The 24,948-nt window shown below is 38.1% G+C and overlaps 1 protein-coding gene across 2 annotated transcripts in view; it reads right to left on the bottom strand.

Annotated features, from left to right (window-relative positions):
* Positions 1-24,948, bottom strand: part of smyd3 (SET and MYND domain containing 3) — a 286,640-nt gene that overhangs the window by 6,979 nt on the left and 254,713 nt on the right. For both annotated transcript variants that reach the window (XM_067455895.1, XM_067455896.1), the window contains 2 exons: positions 20,562-20,649; positions 19,945-20,119 (listed from right to left, as the gene is read on the bottom strand). In XM_067455895.1, the coding sequence (XP_067311996.1) occupies positions 19,945-20,119; positions 20,562-20,649 (263 nt within the window). The remainder of the gene's footprint in view (positions 1-19,944; positions 20,120-20,561; positions 20,650-24,948) is intronic.

The raw sequence follows: 24,948 nt of genomic DNA, 5'->3' as shown, positions 1-24,948 counted from the left end.
AACATCTTTCTGTCTGAGTCTGTTTCGCTCAACACCTTTCTGTCTGAGTCTGTTTCCTTTAACACATTTCAGTCTGAGTCTGTTTCGTTCAACACCTTTTTGGCCGAGTCCGTTTCGTTTAACACCTTTCTGTCTGAGTCTGTTTCCTTTAACATCTTTCTGTCTGAGTCTGTTTCGTTCAACACCTTTCTGTCTGAGTCTGTTTCCTTTAACATCTTTCTGTCTGAGTCTGTTTCGTTCAACACCTTTCTGTCTGAGTCTGTTTCGCTCAACACCTTTCTGTCTGAGTCTGTTTCGCTCAACACCTTTCTGTCTGAGTCTGTTTCGTTCAACACCTTTTTGGCCGAGTCCGTTTCGTTCAACACCTTTTTGTCTGAGTCTGTTTCGTCCAACACCTTTTTGTCCAAGTCTGCTTTGTTCAACATCTTTCTGTCCGAGTCTGTTTCGTTCAACACCTTTCTGTCCGAGTCGGTTTCGTTCAACATCTTTCTGTCCGAGTCTGTTTCGCCCAATGCCTTTTTGCCAGAGTCCTTTTCATCTGATGCCTTTTTGTCAGTCTGTTTCATCGATGCTTTTTGTACAAGTCCGTTTCATTCGATTCCTTTTTTTCAGAGTCTGATTTATCCGACGCCTTTTTGTTGGATTCTTTTTTATTCAATGTCTTTTGAACAAGTCAGTTTTGCCCAATGCCTTATTTTCTGACTCTGTTTCATCCTATGCCCTTTTGTCTGAGTCTGTTTTGTCTGAGAATGTCCTAATATGTACATATGTACACCATGTTATATGTTTGGCAACAGTTCTTCTAATCCTAACTGATGGAGTGTGTAGCTTTTCATTTCTTAAACAACCATGTTGGAAGACACATCATGATCATATTCCAGAATCACAATGTCAAGATTCATCAAGCTCATATTGTGAAATAATGGTTGTGAGGGAGCATGAAGGATCATCCAGACCTTAAATTTGTTGAAAGTCTTTGGGATGTGCTGGAGGAAACTTGACAGAGTGCTGGGTTTTTGCATCGTCAATACAAGATCTTGAACAAAAATTGATGCACCTCTTGATGGAAATAACATCATAACATGTATGGCCAGGCCACCAAACATATAACATGCTAATAGACTTAATAATCACAGCAATAATGATCTAACCATAGACTCTTAAGCATTTGCCTATTTAATCCCAAGCAGCAGATTTTTTAGCCGTTCACTGGATAAGAATAAAGAGTCACCTTTAACTAATAATGTTACACCAAAATCCCTAATAATAATAGTATTGCATTTACATTCAAATTACAGACATAAAGAGAGTGTAAAAACCGTTTGAAAATGTATCATTTTTCTGAAATTACCTTTAATTCTTTATTAAAGACTCACACTTTATTCTATCATATTCTATCATTTAGTCTATCATACAAATAGAAGTGATTTTAATTTAAAAAACAAATAACATTTACCCTTAAGTGACATTATTTGACTATATTAAATAATATGATAGATGGGCCTGTTGATGCATACCAAATGAGAAGAAAGTGATCTCAGATGAGCTGCAACAATAAACACAGCGCTGGCAAACCGCCACTAATGTATTCACTGAAACCTCAATGAAACTTGCCAGAGAAATGTAATCTATACATTCAGTCAAATGCATATTTTACTAAGAAAAAAAATTACAATCAAATAACAATATCTCTGAACAACTACATCGAACTACAAACACGCCCACTGCACAAAACTAGTGTTTCTGTTGAAGAATATCCTCCATCAGTGATCTAGCCTGGCCAGTCACGCTAGAGAAAACCATCATCAGTATTAGAAAGCGACACTTCCTGTTGCTGTAGCAACAGCCAGAGGAGGGGCCACGTGCCGCAGCGACCTGTTAACACTCCCATTAGTGTTAGCTCAGCCCTTCTATTCATCTCCACGCTGGATCATTACCAAGAACAAAGAGCTGCATCTCTGCCGGGACCACTTTGGAGGAATATTAAATTGTGATTTCTATCTCCTCGGCAAACGGCAACTTGTTTGGGAGCTGTAAAGTAGTACCGCACCCAGGAAAGACAATAGCCTTTATCATTAATCTACTCGGCAGACAATGACAGCACATTAACAAAGCCCTGGCACCGTAACCTGCAGCTTGAATCTCCATGCATTAAAAGTGGTTTTGTCATGTGACATCAATCTCAAATAACTGTCTCTGTTCAGCAGTCAAGTCAATGTGAAGGTTGTTTGTGGTGCTGATGGTAGAGTTTATGCAAGAATGAATATAAAATGATCAATTTATCACCGTCTAATCAATCACTGAGCCTTTTTTATATATTCATGGAGGCATGTTTTAAATACACATTTACGCATTTCTAAACATTTTGTGGTCACACATTACAATTATTTTCCACTTATTAGCAATAGTTACTTAATGAAACCTAATGCATTCATTAACAACATTAACTACATTCTTAATTGTAATTATACTATTGTTCATGTTCCCTGATGATACATTAGATGATGTTAATTTATACAATCTGAAATGAATAATGTTAAAGTATTCATTTTAACAAATCCATTTTGTGGCACTAGTGGCATAGAAACAATAAATTTCACCTTTAAAACATAAACGTATACTATATTGCCAGAAGTATTGGGACACCCCTCTCAGATGCTCAGAGAGAGAGAGAGAGGAATGGGTTTCCATGGCCGAGCAGTTGCATCAAAGCATGACCACTACATCACCAAGTGCAATGCAAAGCGTCAGATGCAGTGGTGTAAAGCACGCCACCACTGGACTCTAGAGCAGTGGAGACATGTTCTCTGGAGTGACCAATCACGATTCTCTGTCTGGCAATCCGTTGGACGAGTCTGGGTTTGGCAGTTGCCAGGAGAACGGTACTTACCTGACTGCATTGTGCCAAGTGTAAAGTTTGGTGAAGGGGGATTATGGAGTGAGGTTGTTTGTCAGGGGTCGGGCTTGGCTTCTTATCCAGTTAAGGAACTATTAATGCCTCAGCATACCAAGACATTTTTGGACAATTTCATGCTTTCAACTATGTGGGAACATTTTGGGGATTTTCCCTTCTTGTTTCAACATGACTGTGCACCAGTGAACAAAAACAAGGTCCATAAAGAAATGGGGAGCTTAGCAGGCCTGCAAGGAGTCCTGACCTCAATCCGATAAGAAAACTTTTGGGATGAATAAGAGCAAATAAGGTAAATGCGACCCAGGCCTTCTCGTCTAACATCAGTGCCTGACCTCACAAATGTGCTTCTAGAAGAATGGTCAAATATTCCCATAAATACACTCCTAACACACTCCTTCACTGAAGCCACCGCCCACTGAGCCCCCACCAACCTTAAAAACTTAAATAAAATGATCCAATTAAGCTTTCTCAGTTTAGAAAGATCAACCCTTAAGCACTAAAATACATTTCGGCTGAAAAACATAAATAGCATATTTACATGTTGATGTATAAGAATCTTCTGGGTCTCTGCATCTCTCTTTTCCATGACCCTTCTTCTCAGGAGCATGGGAACATGCTTTGTTATATCAGAGTCACCTATATGACTCATGACATTACCGCCCGCTCACCTTTGCATCGCCTGCAACAGCCCCGTCCCTCAGCCATCCACCTTTGACTCCATCTCTGAACCCTCAGACTAATAACAAAGCCCTCCATTACAGTCCAATCCTGCTCGACCCCATCCCTTTCCCTCTGCACGCCTCAAGACATGGTTTAGTCAGCGCCCTCTCTGTTACCCAGACTCCCACACTGCAGTCTCAGTGTCACTAATGCCTTCCTGGGCCTCCGGAACATTCTGGCAGCTTCTCAGAACTGTGTGTGGTTCTGTTTTTTATGTTTTATGAAGCAATGCTGTAGGTGCCCCCTAAACAATCCCTCTCACACATTTCACACCCATTTCCCCTCTGAACCGCTGTCAGCCAACACATATTTTTTGACCCTGAAAAACCGAGGAGCCTTTTAATTAAATCACTGTGTTGTGCAGGAAGATCGGGTTCGCTTTGACCCCGGCCTACACTCATTTCTAAGTGTAGTGGAGTGGAGAACACGCTCTAGCGATGAAGTTCTGGCACCGATTCAGCAAAAGTTTAAGTTTCAAATCTTTCTTCTGAGTCATGACAGTGAGACGAGGACAAAGGAAGTTCTTCTACCTCATAAAGGACACTTCAAGGAAGCTGTCAGTGCAACTGAAAACCAATAACATCAGCGGTTGCAATAATTCAAAATGTTTTTAACACTTTACAGTAAGGATCCATTAGTAAGCATGAACTAATAATGAAACATACAGTATATTAATCTTAATGTTAATTTCAGCATTTAATAATACATTATTTAAAGGAACTGTATGTAAGAAATGTATTTCAATGAATCATAAAATGGCCCTGATATGTCACTAGACATTAAGAAATCATGTTCATTTCAAATACTTATATCACTGACAACAGTAGTCCGGCCAGGATATTGTTATTTAAAAGTTGTTGTTGCAGCCCTCAACTGATGTTGATGTTGTCATGTTGTGTTTTGGCCTGAAGCTCCGCCCTCCACCTATCGACCAATCACAAAGTCAGTAGTGTTTCTGCATCCGGGTTGCCAGCTCTGCTCTAGTTACCACAGCTGCAGCTACAAACGTTCCTGCTGGATCCTGCAGCCTATCTGGCAACCTCGAGTCAGGGGGGAGGGGAGGGGGGATAGTGATTGCAGTACCAGTTTTGGCCACAATCTTACATACACTTCCTTTAAATCAAAAGTTGTAGCTGTTAATATTATTTAATGGACCTGAGCTAACATAAACTAACAGTAAACAGAAACTTTTATTAACTAACGTTAAAGTCAACATGGAATCAAAATGGACAATTCTTGTTTTTTTTTTGTTTTTTTTTAATATTATAGTGTTTATTATAAATGATTTAATCATGTATATTATATATTTTTTTTATTTATGTGCCCTCATAATCTTTGATCAAAATAACTTCCCTAACCTATGTAACTTATGCACAAAATTGCAATATCGCACAAAACATTTGCCAATAAAGCACTGTTGCCGTCCAGTAAGTTACATTCGCAACTTACTCATTTTTGTATATAATACATTTTTTGCGTCTCAGAGAAACTTGTGTCTCAATAAATTTGTCTTGCTTCCAGAGGCAGATGCTGCAGTTTGGGAAGACGTGTAAGACCGTTCTAGGAGGGAAATATAGCGAGCATCTTTGACAACAATTTTCTGAATGACCAAAACAGCATTTCAGATGTTTTACAAACAAGATTTTTCTGCTGGTTAGTAGCCCACATTTATGCTGTTACATTGCAAAAGTCACATTATTTTTTTATGTGCATCGAGGAATTTATTCGGTAAATGCATTTCTCATTCGAGAAGCTGCTTCCCTTGAATACACGTCACAATAGTGAAGAAAAGACTATCACAAAATCGCAACTACATCTGGACCATAACAAAGATATAAATCCTGCAACATTTGTATTACATTGTTAGTTAATGTCAACGAATAGAACCTTGTGTTACCAAATACATACATTCTGCATGTTATGTGTAATATACAGTGGTCCCAAAATGTATTTGGACACTTCTGAACACTTTCAGTGCCTTGTGAAAGTATTCGGCCCCCTTGAACTTTGCAACCTTTTGCCACATTTCAGGCTTCAAACATAATGATATAAAACTATATTTTTTTGTGAAGAATCAACAACAAGTGGGACACAATCATGAAGTGGAACGAAATTTATTGGATATTTCAAACTTTTTTAACAAATCAAAAACTGAAAAATTGGCGTGCAAAATTATTCGGCCCCCTTAAGTTAATACTTTGTAGCGCCACCTTTTGCTGCGATTACAGCTGTAAATCGCTTGGGGCATGTCTCTATCAGTTTTGCACATCGAGAGACTGAAATTTTTGCCCATTCCTCCTTGCAGAACAGCTCGAGCTCAGTGAGGTTGGATGGAGAGCGTTTGTGAACAGCAGTTTTCAGTTCTTTCCACAGATTCTCGATTGGATTCAGGTCTGGACTTTGACTTGGCCATTCTAACACCTGGATATGTTTATTTTTGAACCATTCCATTGTAGCTTTTGCAGTTTTGCTTTATGTTTTGGATCATTGTCTTGTTGGAAGACAAATCTCCGTCCCAGTCTCAGGTCTTTTGCAGACTCCATCAGGTTTTCTTCCAGAATGGTCCTGTATTTGGCTCCATCCATCTTCCCATCAATTTTAACCATCTTCCCTGTCCCTGCTGAAGAAAAGCAGGCCCAAACCATGATGCTGCCACCACCATGTTTGACAGTGGGGATGGTGTGTTCAGGGTGATGAGCTGTGTTGCTTTTATGCCAAACATAACGTTTTGCATTGTTGCCAAAAGGTTCAATTTTGGTTTCATTTGACCAGAGCAACTTCTTCCACATGTTTGGTGTGTCTCCCAGGTGGCTTGTGGCAAACTTTAAACAACACTTTTTATGGATATCTTTAAGAAATGTCTTTCTTCTTGCCACTCTTCCAGAAAGGCCAGATTTGTGCAGTATACGACTGATTGTTGTCCTATGGACAGAGTCTCCCACCTCAGCTGTAGATCTCTGCAGTTCATCCAGTGATCATGGGCCTCTTGGCTGCATCTCTGATCAGTCTTCTCCTTGTATGAGCTGAAATTTTAGAGGGACGGCCAGGTCTTGGTAGATTTGCAGTGGTCTGATACTCCTTTAATTTCAATATTATCGCTTGCACAGTGCTCCTTGGGATGATTAAAGCTTGGGAAATCTTTTTGTATCAAAATCCGGCTTTAAACTTCTCCACAACAGTATCTCGGACCTGCCTGGTGTGTTCCTTGTTCTTCATGATGCTCTCTGCGCTTTAAACGGACCTCTGAGACTATCACAGTGCAGGTGCATTTATACGGAGACTTGATTACACACAGGTGGATTCAATTTATCATCATTAGTCATTTAGGTCAACATTGGATCATTTAGAGATCCTCACTTAACTTCTGGAGAGAGTTTGCTGCACTGAAAGTAAAGGGGCTGAATAGTTAAATGAAATTCAGTTTTTGATTTGTTAAAAAAGTTTGAAATATCCAATACATTTCATTCCACTTCATGATTGTGTCCCACTTGTTGTTGATTCTTCACAAAAAATTACAGTTTTATATCTTTATGTTTGAAGCCTGAAATGTGGCAAAAGTTTGCAAACTGTGTTTTTTGCTACGTTTCTTTCTAACAAACCTGCTTTGGTATTCTGTTAGGCAATGACATTCGTGAATTTGTAAGTGTGGCTTAAGTGTTCAAATACGTTTTGTGGCCATTGGGCATGAAATAAAGTGGTCTCTCTCTGCTTGGCGATGAACAGAACTAAAAAGTCTGAGGTAAAAGCAGTATGCACAGCAGAAGAGACTCTTCATAAATATTTAAATATAACAGCCCTTTTTCATACAGCATCCATGGATAGAAATACTGTATGTATCGCTGTAGTACTGATGTAGAATGGATTTTCTTTACACCACCTGTTGGTGTTTTTGGCGCTATGTAAAATATCCATATCAGTAGCAGCTCATTAAATATAATTAGGCTTTAATTGGCATGTCTGAATATATTAAGTGTAAAAGAGCTAAAAAAATAAATAAAAATGTGCACAATTCAACCTGATTTGGTTTATGAGCAATACCGTAATGTAAATGTTTGCACACTTATGATTATGCTTCAAATCTTTTATTCAACCAGCTTGCAGGGTTTATACCAATTTGGCTTGATAATATGAGTGTTAATTGTGATACATAAAGATTTCCAGCCTTGGGAAGGGTGAGTTATAGAGCAGGATGGGGTGCTGAGAGACCCTGTCAGACGTCAGAAGGTACTCACAGCTGAAACGCCCCAGGATCTGCTGCTTTGTGCTGAGGAGAACTCGACTGGATCTGCATATATCAACATCTAATAACAGTGGGGAAACGTGTGCAAATGTGTTCAAAATGCACATTTGCCAGCATTCTGGAAATGAATGTGCAATTACATTAAATTATTTTAGTGTTTAGTGTTTCCTTTAGTGTTTCTGCTGCAAAAGGCCACAGTATAGTTTGCCTTGCTGTGGTTTCACAACCTCGCACGCTGAATAGTGGTTCAAAATGTAATTTTCAGATTTATTTATAGCCTTGTGCTTTATACAATACATACTCAGTACCTATTTCCATTCTAAATAGTAGGCGAAAAGCATGTATGTAAGCTGAGTATTTTGTCCAAATTCCTAGCATTCATAAAACAATTTCCGGAAGACCTGCTACTTATGGCAAGATTCTGAAGTGCACATCCAATAGACACTTTATTATCCCATGAGGCCCAGGGAGAGGATATGTGAATGAAAGCGAAGCGATGCAGCCGCCACCATAAGTTTTCGGTAATCAAAATATGGCCACTCTTAATTTGATACACGATAACCACATTTGTCTATTACAAATATAACGTACTTAGACGTGTACTGCACAATCACAGATAATGTGAGTTAATGTCAAAAGTTCCGTTTTTACAACCTACCCGCTTTGTAACACACGCTGGGGATAGATGTAACAATGAGAACTAATTTGCTGACATAAATGTATGCAAAAACATTACTGAAGAACAAAGAAAAATCAGTTTTGAACAGAGGGAATGATTTAAAGTGACAAACATTGTATTGTATTACACCTACTACTTTAAATTTAGAACAAAACAGTTGCTGTGTGTTTGTGTCTGTGCTGTATTCGTGTCACATAAGGGTTGCCATCAATCTATTTTATGTGCATTTTGGGATATAATAAAAAAAGCATTCTTAAAATGTGCACAAAAAACATGTGCTCAATTGAGGTGGATAATGTTTTTATCTGATAAGAAGACGTGCATAAACTATGATGGAAACATATTTACCACATCAATCTCTCAGTGCGCAACAAAAACTCTTTTGTCTTAACAGGGGATGTGATGGATAAATAGAATCATCATAAGGGGTTGATTGTAACATTTTTAATAAGTGCTACAACTATCCCCACCCCAACAGCCATAAGTTAGCTAAAAGTTTTAGCATGTGGGTTTGAAGTGACCATGCAAAACATCCAATTCAAAGACACAGCTACTTTAGGTTATTCAGGTCAAATAACTGTATCTACAATACCATTGATTGCTAGGCAAAACATAATCTTAACAAAAAATGTGTTACTTTCTTTCCTAAAAATCTTTTTTTTTTTTGGTCATAAAATCTACAGTGTTGCTCACAGTCACGTCTCCTGTGATCTCAAAAAGGTGACGGGAGCTTGATGTTCGAATCCGCATTTTGCAGAACTTTGCTCTCATTACATACCAGATCAGAAATGCATTTATTTTCAATAAAGAAATGAAGAACATATTTTAAAAGTGGAAATAAGGTCTAACATTTGTTTAATAATAAAGTGTTTATCGGTTATGTATAGGGGGGCTTTATTGACCCAATAAGCTGCATCCATTTAATTATTCAAAGTGAAAATAGTATCTAAAATAGAATCTAATTGCTATTTACACAGTGCAAATATCATATATTGCTATTTGCACTTAGTGAATACAGCCACTGCCAATAGAAAAAATATTAATGATGTACAATTGATAAAAGCTATAAAGCAGCTCCTCTGAAGGCAATAGTGTCAACCAGCTCAAGTCAGTTCAATGTTAATTAGATTAAATGTTACAAAGTTAGTGTCATTATCCAGCTAAATTCAGTTTAAATGTGGTTCTCATCTGATACTGAATATTAATGGTCTTTTTAAAGATATATATGGATGTGCAATTAACAGTTTTGAAAATTTCACGAGACACAAGTTTGTTTTAGGTGATCTGTTGGTCTGAGCAATAAGGAGTGAGTGTTCAGAAAACCTGTCTGAAAACAGTCATTATTTCTGTAATTCTGTTTGGTGTCACTTGGTGTGGGATAGAAATGACATACTTCCCTGTTCAATGAAATTTAGAAACAGAAATAGACTGAAATCATGGAGAGCAGTATGCTGTTGTACATCATTGTAGGTGCCTCAAGCAAAGACTGCAGACTATGTAGACTGATGAACTATGAGTGAACCTCCTGTGAATAGATCACATGCTATTTGGCCATCAGATAAAAGTGATGCCCTAAAAGCTCCAGTAATGACTAAGCTTGACTTTGTCAGTAGTCAACAGAGCACAGAAGAAGCTAACCTACAGCACATATAAATGTAGAAATACTACCTTGTGGGCATGATGATATATATCTTTTTTTTGGACTGTTTTAAATATTTATGCACATAATGTAATGAGAAATGACAGAAAGGATCTTCCACTAGTCCCGGTGAGTTCAACTAAATAAAAACAAAAAGTGATCCAGTGAAGTCTGGACACACGCTTGTCTTGTTTTGAGTGACCTGAAACAAAAAAACTGCATGTAAATGATAAACATGCAGTGAGTCAGGTCTAAAGAATGCTCTGTTTACAACTTAACTAGATGCACAATGCCTATTGCAGGTTAGAGGCAAAGAAACACTTCAGGCAATGAGACAAAGTACATAAACATTAGAGTGAAATCACTCATGAACCTTTAACAAACATCCCTTGCAGAGCTCTGAAAAAAATCTATCAAAGCCGAGCGGTCAGTGTTTTGCTGGAGCGAAGGGAAACTCCGCCGACCAGGATGCCCTTGGAGCCGGACTCTCAGGAATGTTCTTTATTCCACTTCATTGGATTAACTGCTTAATGCCCTAATTTCCATATTAATGACACGCCAGCTTGTCTCATTTTAATAGAGGACTTGAACTGGTCTGGGGTGTAAGAACGCTTAAGCAATGGATCTTTAACTAAACTGTAACACAACAAGCATTCTTCATTTATATTAAGTTCTAAATGGAATATAATATTTTTTTTTCTAATTAAAATTAATTCTAATTTATTGATAATAATTTAATGATGCTTTAAAAATTTTGGTTGTGGTACTTGGAATTACCACTGTAATAGTTGACAAAGGATAACCGTCTTGTGTAAACAAGATGTCCTTCTTATATTTATCGTTCATCGTTTTCTGTAAAGTGAAAGTTAAGTGAGTACTGAGAGATGGTAAAACATTGCTACTCACATTTGTGTGTTGCGACACTACAACATCTTTTATTTTCAGTGTATATGAAAAGCCTGTGCCAAATGGTGACAACTAGTTCACAGTAAAATAAAGCAAACAAAAGAACAGTGTCTGAATGATGCTATCTGGAACTTATAAGCTTAAAAATATCCACACTTTCTATTGTCTTGTAGCTGAAGTATTCCTGCATACTTGCGTCTCGCTCATATGTACTCACAATAGATAGATAGACGGACGGACGGACGGACGGACAGAGACAGATAGACAGATAGACAGACAGACAGACAGACAGACAGACAGACAGACAGACAGACAGACAGACAGACAGACAGACAGACAGACAGACAGACAGACAGACAGACAGACAGACAGACAGATAGATAGATAGATAGATAGATAGATAGATAGATAGATAGATAGATAGATAGATAGATAGATAGATAGATAGATAGATAGATAGATAGATAGATAGATCACCTGCCAAAAATACATGAAGAAAGCCAAGTACCCACTATGCACGAATGAATGCCAGGAATTGTCAACATTCACATTGAAATGTTTTGTTAATGAGCTAACCGCAGTTGAGCTATTGATAGTCACCTGGATGTGAGAATGCAAATAGTTTGTGCTTCCAGGCTGAACAGCAGGTACAGAAACCTGTGATGTGTTTAAACTGATAGCTGCAGTGTAAGTGGGTCATATCGTTTGACTTTAACTTGAGATGAGTGATACCTATAGAATATTATAAGACAAACATATCTCTGGGTACATATCTTTTCCTTATTTAACAACACCTGGAGAGAGTGCTACAAATGTTGGGCATTTTAACAAAAAAACTTTTGCCATATACACTGATCAGGCATAATATGATTACACCATTCAAAATACAACTTCCTTATATTATGTCGGTCCCCCTTTTCCTGCCAAAACAGCCCTGACCCGTCAAGACATGGACTCCACTACACCCCTGAATGTGTTCTGCGGTATCTGGCACCAAGATGTTAGCAGCAGATCCTTTAAGTCTTGTAAGTTGTGAGGTGGGGCCTCTATAAATTGGACTTGTTTGTTCAGCACATCCCACAGATGCTCGATTTGATTTAAATCTGGGAATTATGGAGGCCAAGTCAACACCTCAAACTCGTTGTTGTGCTCCTCAAACCATTCCTGAACCATTTTTGCTTTTTGGCAGTCTCATTATCCTGCTGAAAGAGGCCAAAGCCACCAGAGAATACCGTTTCCATGAAAGGGTGTACATGGTCTGCAACAATGCTTAGGTAGGTGGTACGGTTCAAAGTAACATCCAAATGGATGGCAGGACCCAAGGTTTTCCAGCAGAAAAATGCCCAAAGCATCACACTGCCTCCGCCGGTTTGCCTTCTTCCCATAGAGCATCCTGGTGCCATGTGTTCCCCAGGTTAGCGATGCACACGCAGCCGTGATGTAAAAGAAAACATAATTCATCAGACCAGGCCACCTTCTTCCATTGCTCTGTGGTCCAGGTCTGATGCTCATGTGCCCACTGTGTGAGCTTTCGGCGGTGGACGGGGGTCAGCATGGGCACTCTGACTGGTCTGCTGCTATGCAGCCCCATACACAACAAACTAAGATGCACTGTGTATTCTGACACCTTTCTATCAGAACCAGCATTAACTTCTTGAGCAATTTGAGCTACAGTAGCTCGTCTGTTTGATCAGACCACACAGGCCAGCCTTCGCTTCCCACGTGCATCAATGAGCCTTGGCCGCCCATGACCCTGTCGCCGGTTCACCACTGTTTCATCTTTGGACCTTCATCTATCCTTTTGATAGAAACTAACCACTGCAGACCAGAAACACCTCATAAGAGCTGCAGTTTTAGAGAAGCTTTAACTGTCTAGCCATCAAAATGTGGCCCTTGCTCAAATCCTTACTTTTGCCCATTTTTTCCTGCTTCTAACACATCAACTTTGAAGACAAAATATTCACTTGCTGCCTAATATATCCCACCCAATAACAGGTGCTGTGATAAATTCATAATCAGTGTTATTCACTTCACCTGGTCATAATGTTATGCCTAAACAGTGTATACAGTATATTGTACACCTGTAACAAAATGTGAGGAGGAAATAACATCCTAAAGACTTCTGAGAAACATACAAAAATGTATGCTTTCTTTTGGCGCTTGGCTATTGTTTAATCCCTGTAAAAGAGATACATAAATCAAACTTATCACTCACTATGTGTAATAGGTGTAATTTGTCATGTCATTGCATATCACTGAGTCTAGGTTTAAAAGACTGAATAAAAGTTCAAAGTGAAATGCAAAGCATCATCATACATAAGCAATGAGAAGCCGCAATGCTAATTTTATAATCAAATTAATTATTGTGAAAAGACTGGCTAAAAACAGCATGCACTAATGAATCGCTTGGCATATATTAAGCACTTGAGCAATTAAAACAATTCAGTGGCTCTCACTAAACTGCCTGACTGAATAGAATCGGTGCATAAATACATGTCTATTTATCTCTCTATAGCCAGCAGCGACCTTAGTTAATATGCAACAAGTACAACAGGATCCAGTTTAGTTGGAAACAAATCATAGCATAGATAAACAGTTTTTGAAAAGTTTCTTAAGGTAACCAAATTTAATTTTCTTCCTGAGTTGAGAAGCGATTGCAAGGCTGTTCAAGCTCTCTTGTGATGTGAAGGATCTATTATTGCTTTGTCAGGTGGTCGCTCTGCCAGTATCTCTTTCAAAACCTGACAAGAGAAGGGGGGCAGGACCACTTCTAATAATTGCCTGTTCAGAGAGCCTTCACATTGCTAACACAGGACGGGCCAATTCCAGAAATAATTTGGGATCCCAGACAAGGCCAATAATGAACCTCACAATTTTGAAAAGCAGAACAAAAGCGCATGACAAATACTGAATCAAGCTGTAATGGAATGTCATGAAGCCTGGTGCTATGTGATGCCTGGAGCTGTCACTTAAACAAAAGCGTTTTCACAGCCTTCACAGCCGTGTCGTGGGTTTTACAGATTTTCTGACCAAATGTTTGATGGATTATGATTCTGATGACTTTTAAACCCCAGTTTCAAGCAAATAAAGAGGGCGTGTGCAATGATAATGAATTCAATGGTAAAAAACAAGGCACAGCTGGAAACTTTTGCTCTGGTTTATGGACATTACATCTGTAATGTGTTGTGCTAAATACCATTTTCGGAGCAAAAGGCTTTTCTTCATTGATGGCAATTGAAAAGTTGAAGCAATCTGACAAACTTAACATTTATTTACAAGCAACATGCACTTTCCACTTTTCAAAGGTTTGGGGTCAGTAAGGTATTTTAAAGGGGTGATGAATTGAGAAATCAACTTTCCCTTGAGCTTTTGATATATAAAAGGTCATGGTAATATAAGAATATCGTAAATTTCAGAGCTGAGAACGTCCTTGTTAGTCAAAAAAAAAGCTTTTATCGACACCAGGCTCAGAAAACGATCGTGTGCTTCATCCTGACGTCATCGCGCAACGAAACACAGCCTCTACAGAACGTATAATCCAGTCGCCTCGCCCACCGACTCATGGAGCTGATCGGATCACGCTAGCCAACAATAAACATGCAGAAGAATATAGCAAGATATTGCGCTATTCCTGGTTGTAGAAGAACAGTTGCTGCATAAGCTTCCTTTGGATCCTAATATTAGAAATGTGTGATTGAACTCTATTTTTAATGACGTTCCAGCTCACGTGGGGAAGATGTTACACGTGAGTTCACTTCATTTCACTGCGGAATCGTTAGTCTCAGGTCGATTCTGAATTTGTAGACATTTGAGATTAATACACAGTGCTGTTTCTTCTATATTGGATCCGACAGGTGCAACACACTTATGTGAGTAAAACATGTTTTTTATATAAGTAATAGTATTGCATTGTTATAGATCACTTTGCTTATGTGTAGGTGTCTAACAGAACATACCTTTAGCACGCTGGACTCAGATATGTATGGGCTAACGTCCCGGGGCTATGTGTTTTCCAGACGGGTTACCAAACCGTAAACCAGTCAATAGGCCGATTAATCTCAAATAGTGAAAAAATATTCCTTTCTTGATCTGTGCTGTTCAATATCTCTTGACCTGACATTTGAAGGGTGCACACACACGTGTGTGTTTGTGTGTGTGTGTGTGTGTGCGCGTGCAGTTCACGCTTATATCGACCAATCGGGCGGGCTATGTAATACAAAAATAATATTCCAATCAATCGCGTGTGGATGAGAAATAAATCATTGTGTTTGTTTGATAAAGACGTTTACGAGCCCTGCGGTGGAGAGAATCATTCTGGTTGCTACTTTCAAAACAATCCCCCCCTCATGACAGCGGAGCTGAAGCTCATTAAATATGCAAATCTTATCCAATCCTAGCCGTGGGCATTTACTTCCAAGTTTCCAGTGCGGCACGCCCATCAAAACCCAGCGTTCAGGAGACAGCCTCAAAACCAGTGTAGAAAATATACTATTACTTATTAGTTATGATGTTTTTGAATGTAAAAACCAAACGAACATCATTAGTTGACCTCAGACAACAGTATAATTTTTTTTTAAAGTCAGTTCATGACACCTTTAAGTATCTTATGCTCACAGTGAAATATTGTAAAATATTATTATTATCATTTAAAATAAGTGTTTGCTATTTCAATATATTTGATTAATTATTAGTATTTTACCTTTATTATTATCAATGTCGAAAACAGTTGTGCTGCTTATTCGCACCAACCAAGATACTTTTTTCAGGATTATTTGATGAAAATTAAGTTTATGTTTATTACAAACTGAAATCTATGAGGCTCTATCATACATGTGCCGCCATGCAGGCTAGTTTCAGCACGACGCAGATATCATTTTTATGTCCAGCGTTACATTGTTTAAATAGCAAATGCACTCGCACCCATCTGTTCGCCCATGGTCTGAAAACAAGGTGTGTTCAGGCGTATCATTGGCATGTTGCTATTTTGAGAAAACTGAAAATGACTGCGCCATTCACCATCAAAAACCTGGTCTAAAGTCAATACCACAGTATGTTTTGCATTATTTAAAGGGTGCGTTATTAATATATGGCCATGGGCTGGTGCACAACACATGTACACACACAGGGACTGAGCAGCAGCACACAAACATTTTTAAATATTAAAAATAAAAGGATTCCTATCCGGAGAAGCATTCAGTCTTTCTGCTCACAAATTCCGCCATGGTGCAAGTGCAACTGGCTTTTAAAGGAAATGGAAGATGAGATTGGTTTATTGCACATTACAGCCAAAACACACCCGTGACTCATTTACAGACTAGGTACAACCCTTTTGGACCATGCGCCTGCCACAGCGACTGTTTTTTTTTTTTTTTTTGTCACTAAACTTTAAAATAGGTCTTTACCGTCACCTTTGGTCAATTTAATGTATGAGTAATATATTATTAATATAGCACTTCAGTATATAAACCTATTTAGGTTTTGAGCAGACCTTAAATTCTCTTTGTCGAAGACAAGTGCAGAAATCACTGTGAAAGCAGCAATTATCAGCGCATGAAGGATATGCAATGAAAATGACCGAATGGTTGAAATACACTTGTGTGCTGCATTTATCTTTCTTTATAATGTGCATTTATCTTGTTGTACTAACAGCAGAAACTGCGGCGACACTGGCAACCATCAATCTCAATGTCAATTCTGTATTTAAAAAGCCATTTTAGCAGCACTTTTCCTTTTCCTCACATTGGCGGCCCTCCCTCGGCACCATAAACACTAATCAGACGCAGTATAAAGCTGGAGAATAAGAATCCAACAGGCAATATAAAAACGTATTCATGCTCTGCATGAGCTGACATGGGAAGACGGGATCCAGTTCAGGAGAAAAATAACAACCACATTCATATTTTCTCCATTTGACAGGGGAAAAGCTGTTGGGTAATTTCACTTTTTTCTAAGGTCCAATGCCTCCGAAGCTCTGATCCCTCTGTTTCTTCACTGTCTACTTTTGGATTTAGTGGAAATCACTGGAGGTCTGCTGCCGCTACAAATTGACATCTGCAGGAGCTTGAAGTCAATAATCTCTTTGCGTTTAGCCTGAAGGTATGTATTATTCTCAGCACTACGGGAAAGAGACCTTTCCAAACAGCTTTTTCCAACAACCGCAAATGAAATACCGCAATAGAAGAGTCCCAAGCCTCCTACAGAAGATCTTGTGTTTTACTTTGCCTGGACATGCTCACAAACACCTAGCTTTAGAAGAAGACCATTGTCCATTGGTGTTTCAGAGCTTCCCTTTCTACACGTCTCACGGGAAGTCTTATAGTGGCTACTGTGCACAAAACTAAGATTGGTGTCATGCACATTGATTCTGCTAGTTGGTGATGAATACCGTCCTGCTGTGCATGTCACCTGGGGTCTGCCCTTTCCTAAATTGATCCATTTGTTCCATTCAAACACAGCTGAACAAGCTTTTTTGATAAAGGTTATAAAAAAAACAAAACCTGTGTATTGGGGTAGGCAACATATATTCTAGCAGGATGTACAAGCTTTACAATGTCCTGAGGTGTAAATATACAATGCAATCTAATAAATACATCTGTTAGCATCCTATATAAAAACAACACCCCCCTCCCCCCATTAACAACATTAAAAGTGTTTTGTCAAAAAGATAAGAACAATATAATACCTTTTTTGTTGTTGTTTTATCATCCAACAAGTGAAACAGTCAGGCATCCCTAAGAAAAGGTTCTATCTGCGCTACGTATTTGGAACCCTTAAAAGGTTCTATATAGAAGTATAGTTGAGTACACTCGAAAGACCCTTTTATGCTAAAAGGGTTCTATAATGACAAGAAATAACCCTTTTGGCACTTAAAAAGGATTCTATACAGAACACTGCAAAAAAAAAAAAAAAAAATATATATATATATATATATATATATATATATATATACATTTCTTATCAAAGAAAAAAATGCATTTCTTATCTTAGAGTTATTTTTTCCCAGAATAAGACAATTACGTTTGCTTGTCTAGTAAATACTTCTTGTTTAAGAATGTTTAGATGTTTGGACTAGAAACAAGACAAAAATACTAAGTAAGAAAAGCATTTTTTGCAGTGAACCTTTTAGGGGTTCCAACTACGTAGCGCCGATAGAACCTTTTAAGGTTCTATATAGAACCTATTCTTCTAAGAGTGTACCCTTCAAATGTTTGAGGTTAGAAAGATTCTTTATGTTTTTGAAAAAGTCTTATGTTCATCAAGGCTGCATTTATATGAACAAAAATACCGAAAAACTGTAATATTGTGAAATAATATTACAATTTAAAATAGCTGTTCTCTATTTAAATATATTGTTCTATAAATCTGAAATCTGAAATTGTACATCATTACTTCATTCCTCAGTGTTACATGATCCTTCAGAAATCATTCTAATGATGATCAAGAAACACATATTATTATTAATAAAGTTCAGGATTCTTTCATGAAGAGAAAATCTGAAGAACTATCGAAGCTTGTTTCTGCCACAAAATAAAAATTGCATTTTTATCTCACAATTGTGAGTTGACTTTATAACTCGCAATTGCTAGTTTATATCTCACAATTCTGCCCCCCCCCCCAATTGCACTTCAGAATTGCATGATATAAAGGCAGAATTTAATGATATATAGTCAGAATTTCATGATATAAAGTCACAAAAAGTCAGATATAAACTCAAAATTCTGCCTTTTTTTCTCGGAATTCCGACTTTATATCAAGCAAACTTTATAACTCACAATTGAGACTTTATATTTTACATATTTTCGCATTTCGGACAAAACAAAGTCCATTAAAAAAAAACAGGATTTTTTAAAATGTATTTATTATTCTGTGGCGGAAACAAGCTTCTATGAAGAACAGCATTTAATTGGAAGATAAATATTTTGTAAATTTTATAATATGTATTACATTACCTTTCTTGTTATTTTTGGTAAAATCAATACATCCTTGCTGAATGAAAGTATCAATTTCTTTAAAATCTTACTGACACCAAACATATGAATGGTAGGCTAGTTTTGGAGAAAGAAAATGAAAAAAACTTATGATTCACCATACTTTTTTCCTCCCTAAAAAACTGAAAAGTTTCCAATATAGCAAAAACCAAAACCAAAAATAAAATTTATTTATTAAAGGGATAGTTGACCCAAAAATGAAAATTCTGTCATCATTTACTCACTCTCAAGTTGTAGTTTCTTTCTTCTGCTGACCACAAAAGAAGATATTTGGAAGAATGTTTGTAACCAAGCAGATAGAGCAACCATTCACTACCATAGTATTTTTCCCCTACTGGTAGTCAGTGGTTGCTCTCTCTGCTTGGTTACAAACATAAATATCTTCTTTTATGTTCAGCAGCAGAATTAATCTCATACAGGTTTGGAACAACTTGACAATGATTAAATGATGACAGAATTTTCATTTTTGGGTAAACTATCAATTTTATTTAATAATCAACACTCAAAAAAAAAAAAAAAAGGTGACTGAAAAAAAAAGGTGAAAAAATAAATGAGACTGGCATAGTGCTTTCTTAAAAATGTCATAAAAACGTCTTACCTTAAAGGTAATGAATAAACGCTATAATTAGCAATTAATTAAATAGTACAACGAGGATCTATTCTCCAGTACTGTCTAGTGTTTCTATGAACTAAAGCTGCACTTGTCTGTTTTTGATCTTCAGACAGGAGCGAGTCTGTGTGAGTCACAGTTCTAATGGGACTTTTATAGATTTGATGGAGGTGTATTCCTTGGAGATATACCAGGAAAATCTGTCAGTGAAGACACAGAACACAGAACCTTTAGAGGCACACACTCACTTGTAAGGTCCCAGGGCCCTACTGCCGTATTCCAGTGCCGTCTCATAGTCCTCCAGACTAATGCAAGCATCCATGGCCAGATCCAGCAGCCTGAGCACATAGATGTTCCTGTCCGGAATGACATCCGCATATCTGTGCAAAAGAGCTCGGCTCTCTTTCCTCAACTCCTCCCAGTCTTTTGATTAAACAGTTAAGGGCACAATTCAAAAGAAGCAGGATTGTATTACAAAAACTACAGTAGCTAAGACCAAGAAAGTCTTGCTGGTTAAGCCAGTTAGGAAGCGTGGTGGAGACAGTGGCACAGAGAATCCAAAATGCGATCCATGCTTGTTATTTCAGCAGGAAGACAGCCTGCAATTTCTTTTATACATCAGACGGGTGTCCAAGGGGTAAAAGCAAGAGAACTAGACAGAACTGACAGCTTTACCCTCGCACCTTTCACTTTAGTCTTTTGGAAATTGATATGACTACTGTATCGGGCATAGTTTGCAGAGTCTAGCAGTTGTTTCCAGAACAGAAGCGCTACAGGCTAGTTCACTTCACCAGCTTACATCTCAGAGTATCGCTCACCGAGTGTCAGGCACCATAACGTCCCGTGATTCAACTGTAAAGGATACGCTGCTCCAACTGAAGCTGCTCCAGGTGAAGGATGGCGTCTCTTAAGGATGTCCACGCCACCGTCTCTCCAGCCAGCATGTCACAGTCCTGTTCAAAAACAGTGTCACACAAAATCATTTTAAGCAGCTCTTGACAGAACAAGAGCAAATGCAAAAACGCACATATGAATCAATGGACAAATCAAAAGTTGCTTTAAGAAAGGTTTATGTATTTACTTACTTATTAATAAATACATTTGTATTTAAGTTTTATGTTAAACATATTTAAATATAATTTTAACTTATAAATGTATAAATTTTTTATAATGTGCAATTATATCTATTTATATGTATATCTGTCTTTATGAACCTTAAAAATACCTCTAGTAGCATATGTTTTAATGTTAAAAAACATATACCACTTCAAAGTATGAATCAATGGACAATCTCAATCAGAAGTTGCTAAAAATATGTATTTATTTACACGTTTATTAGATGTGAATAATTAACAAATTTACTTATTTAGAATACATTTATTTACATTTAAATCCTATTGTAAATTAAAATGCAGTTTTACATTTTATTTAAATATTTATTTATTTATTGAATTTATGAATGTACTATAATCACATTATATTTCAAATTATTTCATCTAACATAGAGATGTGATTTTAAGAAAATCACCATTTAAATCAACAACAAAATTAAATGACACAAATATGAATCAATAGATAAAGTCAATCAAAAGTACCTTTTTTATTTATAAATATTTATTGATTTATATTTACGCATGACAACTTGTTGAAGTTCTAAACTGCAAGAACATTGTGCAGTTCTGTTCTCATTTTTTGTACACCGAAATGAAACTATGTTAGAACTGAAGCTATCAAAGTTATATTTGACCAAAGACGCTTTTACTGAATTATAGTTCAAATTTGTGTGTGCAGGTCATCAAACATCAAAGACTTTCGTACCAACAACACAACAATAAAACATTAAAAGGAGAAAGAGAGAAGCTGTCAGGATTACAGAGCCGTCAGGTGCGTGAAAACTGAAAGGGCTTGTTTCTGAGAGGGCAACTTTATTTCAGGATAAGTGTGATGACAAGTCGGAGCCATAGGGGGGTCTGTCAGACACTCAAATCCCTGAAGAGAGATGTGTGTGTGTGTGTGTGTGTGTGTGTGTGTGTGTGTGTGTGTGTGTGTGTGTGTGTGTGTGTGTGTGTGTGTGTGTGTAGCCCCAGGGGATACACGTATAAGTGCCTCTGAGAGATCAAAGCTATGTGATGTCTCATAGGTGAACAGTCACGCTGCTGACAATACACTCTAGTGTTACTGACAGAGCGCGAGCGTGCGCGCAAACACACACACACAAAAACATTGCGTTTTCATGTTTTATGGGGACCATAGATATAATGATTTTTATACTGTACAAACTGTATTTTCAGCAAAAAAAAAAAAAAAAAATGTATAAGATGTTTTCCCTCATCGAGACCAAAAAATGAATCCAAACAAGGATTTCGTATATATTGTCTTCTTTGAGGGAACATTTTCTTATAGGGTTTACCTGGACTACACTCTCTCTCACACACGCACGCACGCACGCACGCACGCACGCACGCACGCACGCACGCACGCACGCACGCACATGTCGTGTTTCCATGTTTTATGGGGACTTTCCATAGGCGTAATGGATTTCATACTGTACAAACTGTACATCCTATGCCCCTACACTGCCCCTGCCCCTAAACCTACCCATCACAGGAAACACTCTGCATTTTTACTTTCTCAAAAAAAACTCCTTCTGTGTGATTTATAAGATGTTTTCCTCATGGGGACCTAAAAATGTCCCCACAAGGACAAGGGTTTCGGATATTGCCATCTTTGTGGGGACATTTTGTCCCCATAACGTAGGGATTACCAGGTCGCACATACACACACACACACACACACACACACACACACACACACACACACACACACACACACACACACACACACACACACACAGACACACACACACACACACACACACACACACACACACACACACACACACACACACACACACACACACACACACACACACACACACACACACACACACACACACACAGACACACGCGCACACACACACAAGAATCCCTAAAACGTTTCATATAGAGAGAGTGATATAGACATGACCACATAATTTCATATCTTTCCATTTACAACAAGTATCAAACATAAAACACTTTAATAAAGTAAAACTGAAGTGAGAAGATCACTAAAAAAGTGAATCAAAAATATTAACGTAAATGTTATGCTGTACATATTTGTTCTTGTAAAATATGCGGTATTAAAACATACAATTTCAGAAAAATCCTGTGGTTTTAAAAATATTTTATTGCAAGCTGCAAGGCAAGACAAAATACCAAAAAAAGGAAAAGATAAACTACAGACATCTTTATCAGGCCAAGTTCTGTGAATGAGAAAGGTCATCATGAATTTATGTATGAATTGGGCAAAAAAAAAAAGAATTGTATTCCACATAAACTCTGATGTGAGGGCATCAACCTCACTGGAGGAAGTATTTCATGAAGCCGTGTGGAGATAGCCAAGGGTTGAGAAACCAATTTTAGTTTTTTAATGACAAAATGAATTCAGATATTAATGGTAAGCTGTGCAAAGTGTCCTTATGCGTTTTTGTTCAAGTGCACTCAGTCCATACAAAGTATGCAAGCTTCATAAATGATTTATCAGGAAGAGTGCAAGCTGACCGAAATGTGGATGTCATGAGAGGCCAAAAACCCTCAGGCCATCCGCCAATGAGAGCTGCTACCTTCCTGAAGTCTCCACTGGACCATAATGCTCTGTTTCTACTGCAGAATCACTAATAAACTGAAAACTGCACACGGAATCACATATCGCTGAACATGATAAACATGCTGCAACTTAATTCACACCAAACCTTCTTGAGGTTTTGACATCCTTTTACCTGAACATTATGTCAGAATCCCTTTTACATTCTGGTCATATCTGTATAATTATAAAATGGCTTTGAAGCATTAAATTATGCATCTAATTGCTGCTTGCACAAAAGGGGCTGTCCAGGATGCGAAACAACTTTTCTATTTGCTGCTCCTTTTCAATGAAAAAGCCATTTTCTTGTTAACGTGAACAGCCTAATTACACGAGAGAGAGAGAGAGAGAGAGAGAGAGAGAGAGAGAGAGAGAGAGAGAGAGAGAGAGAGAGAGAGAGAGAGAGAGAGAGAGAGAGGAATCAAATTGTAGGTTCAGACTTTGTTTATTATTGTGTAAATTCAATAATCATGTTATTCATTACAGTGCTGATTAGAGTTCAAAAAGATCCCACTGAACAAAGCATGACAGGAAGTCTAAGGCTTTAGCAAATGTATCCTATTTCATACAGTCCTCCTACAAGCACTTTGCTGACAAAAGTGCATACTGTGATTCAAAAGAACATAAGAACAGTCAAAAGAATAATAATAATAAAAATATTATGCAATTGGTTGTGGGTTTATTCACTAAAACAATTATGCATACTTTAAGCACAGCAAATATCTACCAGAAAAATTATTATACTGTATATGCCGATCAGGCATAACATTATGACCTAATACTGTGTTGGTCCCACTCTTGCTGCCAAAACAGCCCTGACCCGTCGAAGCATGGACTCCACTAGACCCCTGAAGGGGTGCTGTGGTGTCTGGCAACAAGATGTTAGCAGCAGATTCTTTAATTCCTGTAAGTTGTGAGGTGGGGCCTACATAAATCTGACTTGTTTGTTCAGCACATCCCACAGATGCTCGATTGGATTGAGATCTGGGGAATTTGGAGGCCAAGTCAACACCTTAAACTCGTTGTTGTGCTCCTCAAACCATTCCTGAACAATTTCTGCTTTGCGGCAGTCGCATTAGTCTGCCAAAAGAGACCACAGTCACCAGGAAATACTGTTTCCATGGTCTGCAAAAATGCTTATGGTGTGTGTCATCAAGTAACATCCACATGGATGGCAGGACCAAGGTTTCCAAGCAGAACATTGCCCAAAGCATCACACTGCCTCCGCTGGCTTGCCTTCTTACCACGGCTTTATGTAGTTGACGGGGGTCAGCATGGGCACCCTGACCTACGCAGCCGCATACACAACAAACTGTGATGCACTGAGTATTGTGACACCTTTCTATCAGAACCAATATTAACTTCTTGAGTAATTTGGCCAGCCTTCACTCCCCACGTGCATCATTGAGCCTTGGCCGCCCATGACCCTGTCGCCGGTTCACCCCTGTTCCTTCCTTGACCCCTTTTGATAGATACTGACCACTGCAGACCAGAACACCCCACAAGAGCTGCAGTTTCAGAGATGCTCTGACCCAGTCGTCAAGCCATTACAATTTGGCCCTTGCCAA

The sequence above is a fragment of the Pseudorasbora parva genome, chromosome 10, assembly GCF_024679245.1.
Source record: "Pseudorasbora parva isolate DD20220531a chromosome 10, ASM2467924v1, whole genome shotgun sequence".
NCBI classification, from domain to species: domain Eukaryota; kingdom Metazoa; phylum Chordata; class Actinopteri; order Cypriniformes; family Gobionidae; genus Pseudorasbora; species Pseudorasbora parva.
The sequence above is the reverse complement of the archived record's forward strand: the minus strand, read 5'-3'. Positions and strand labels throughout refer to the sequence as shown.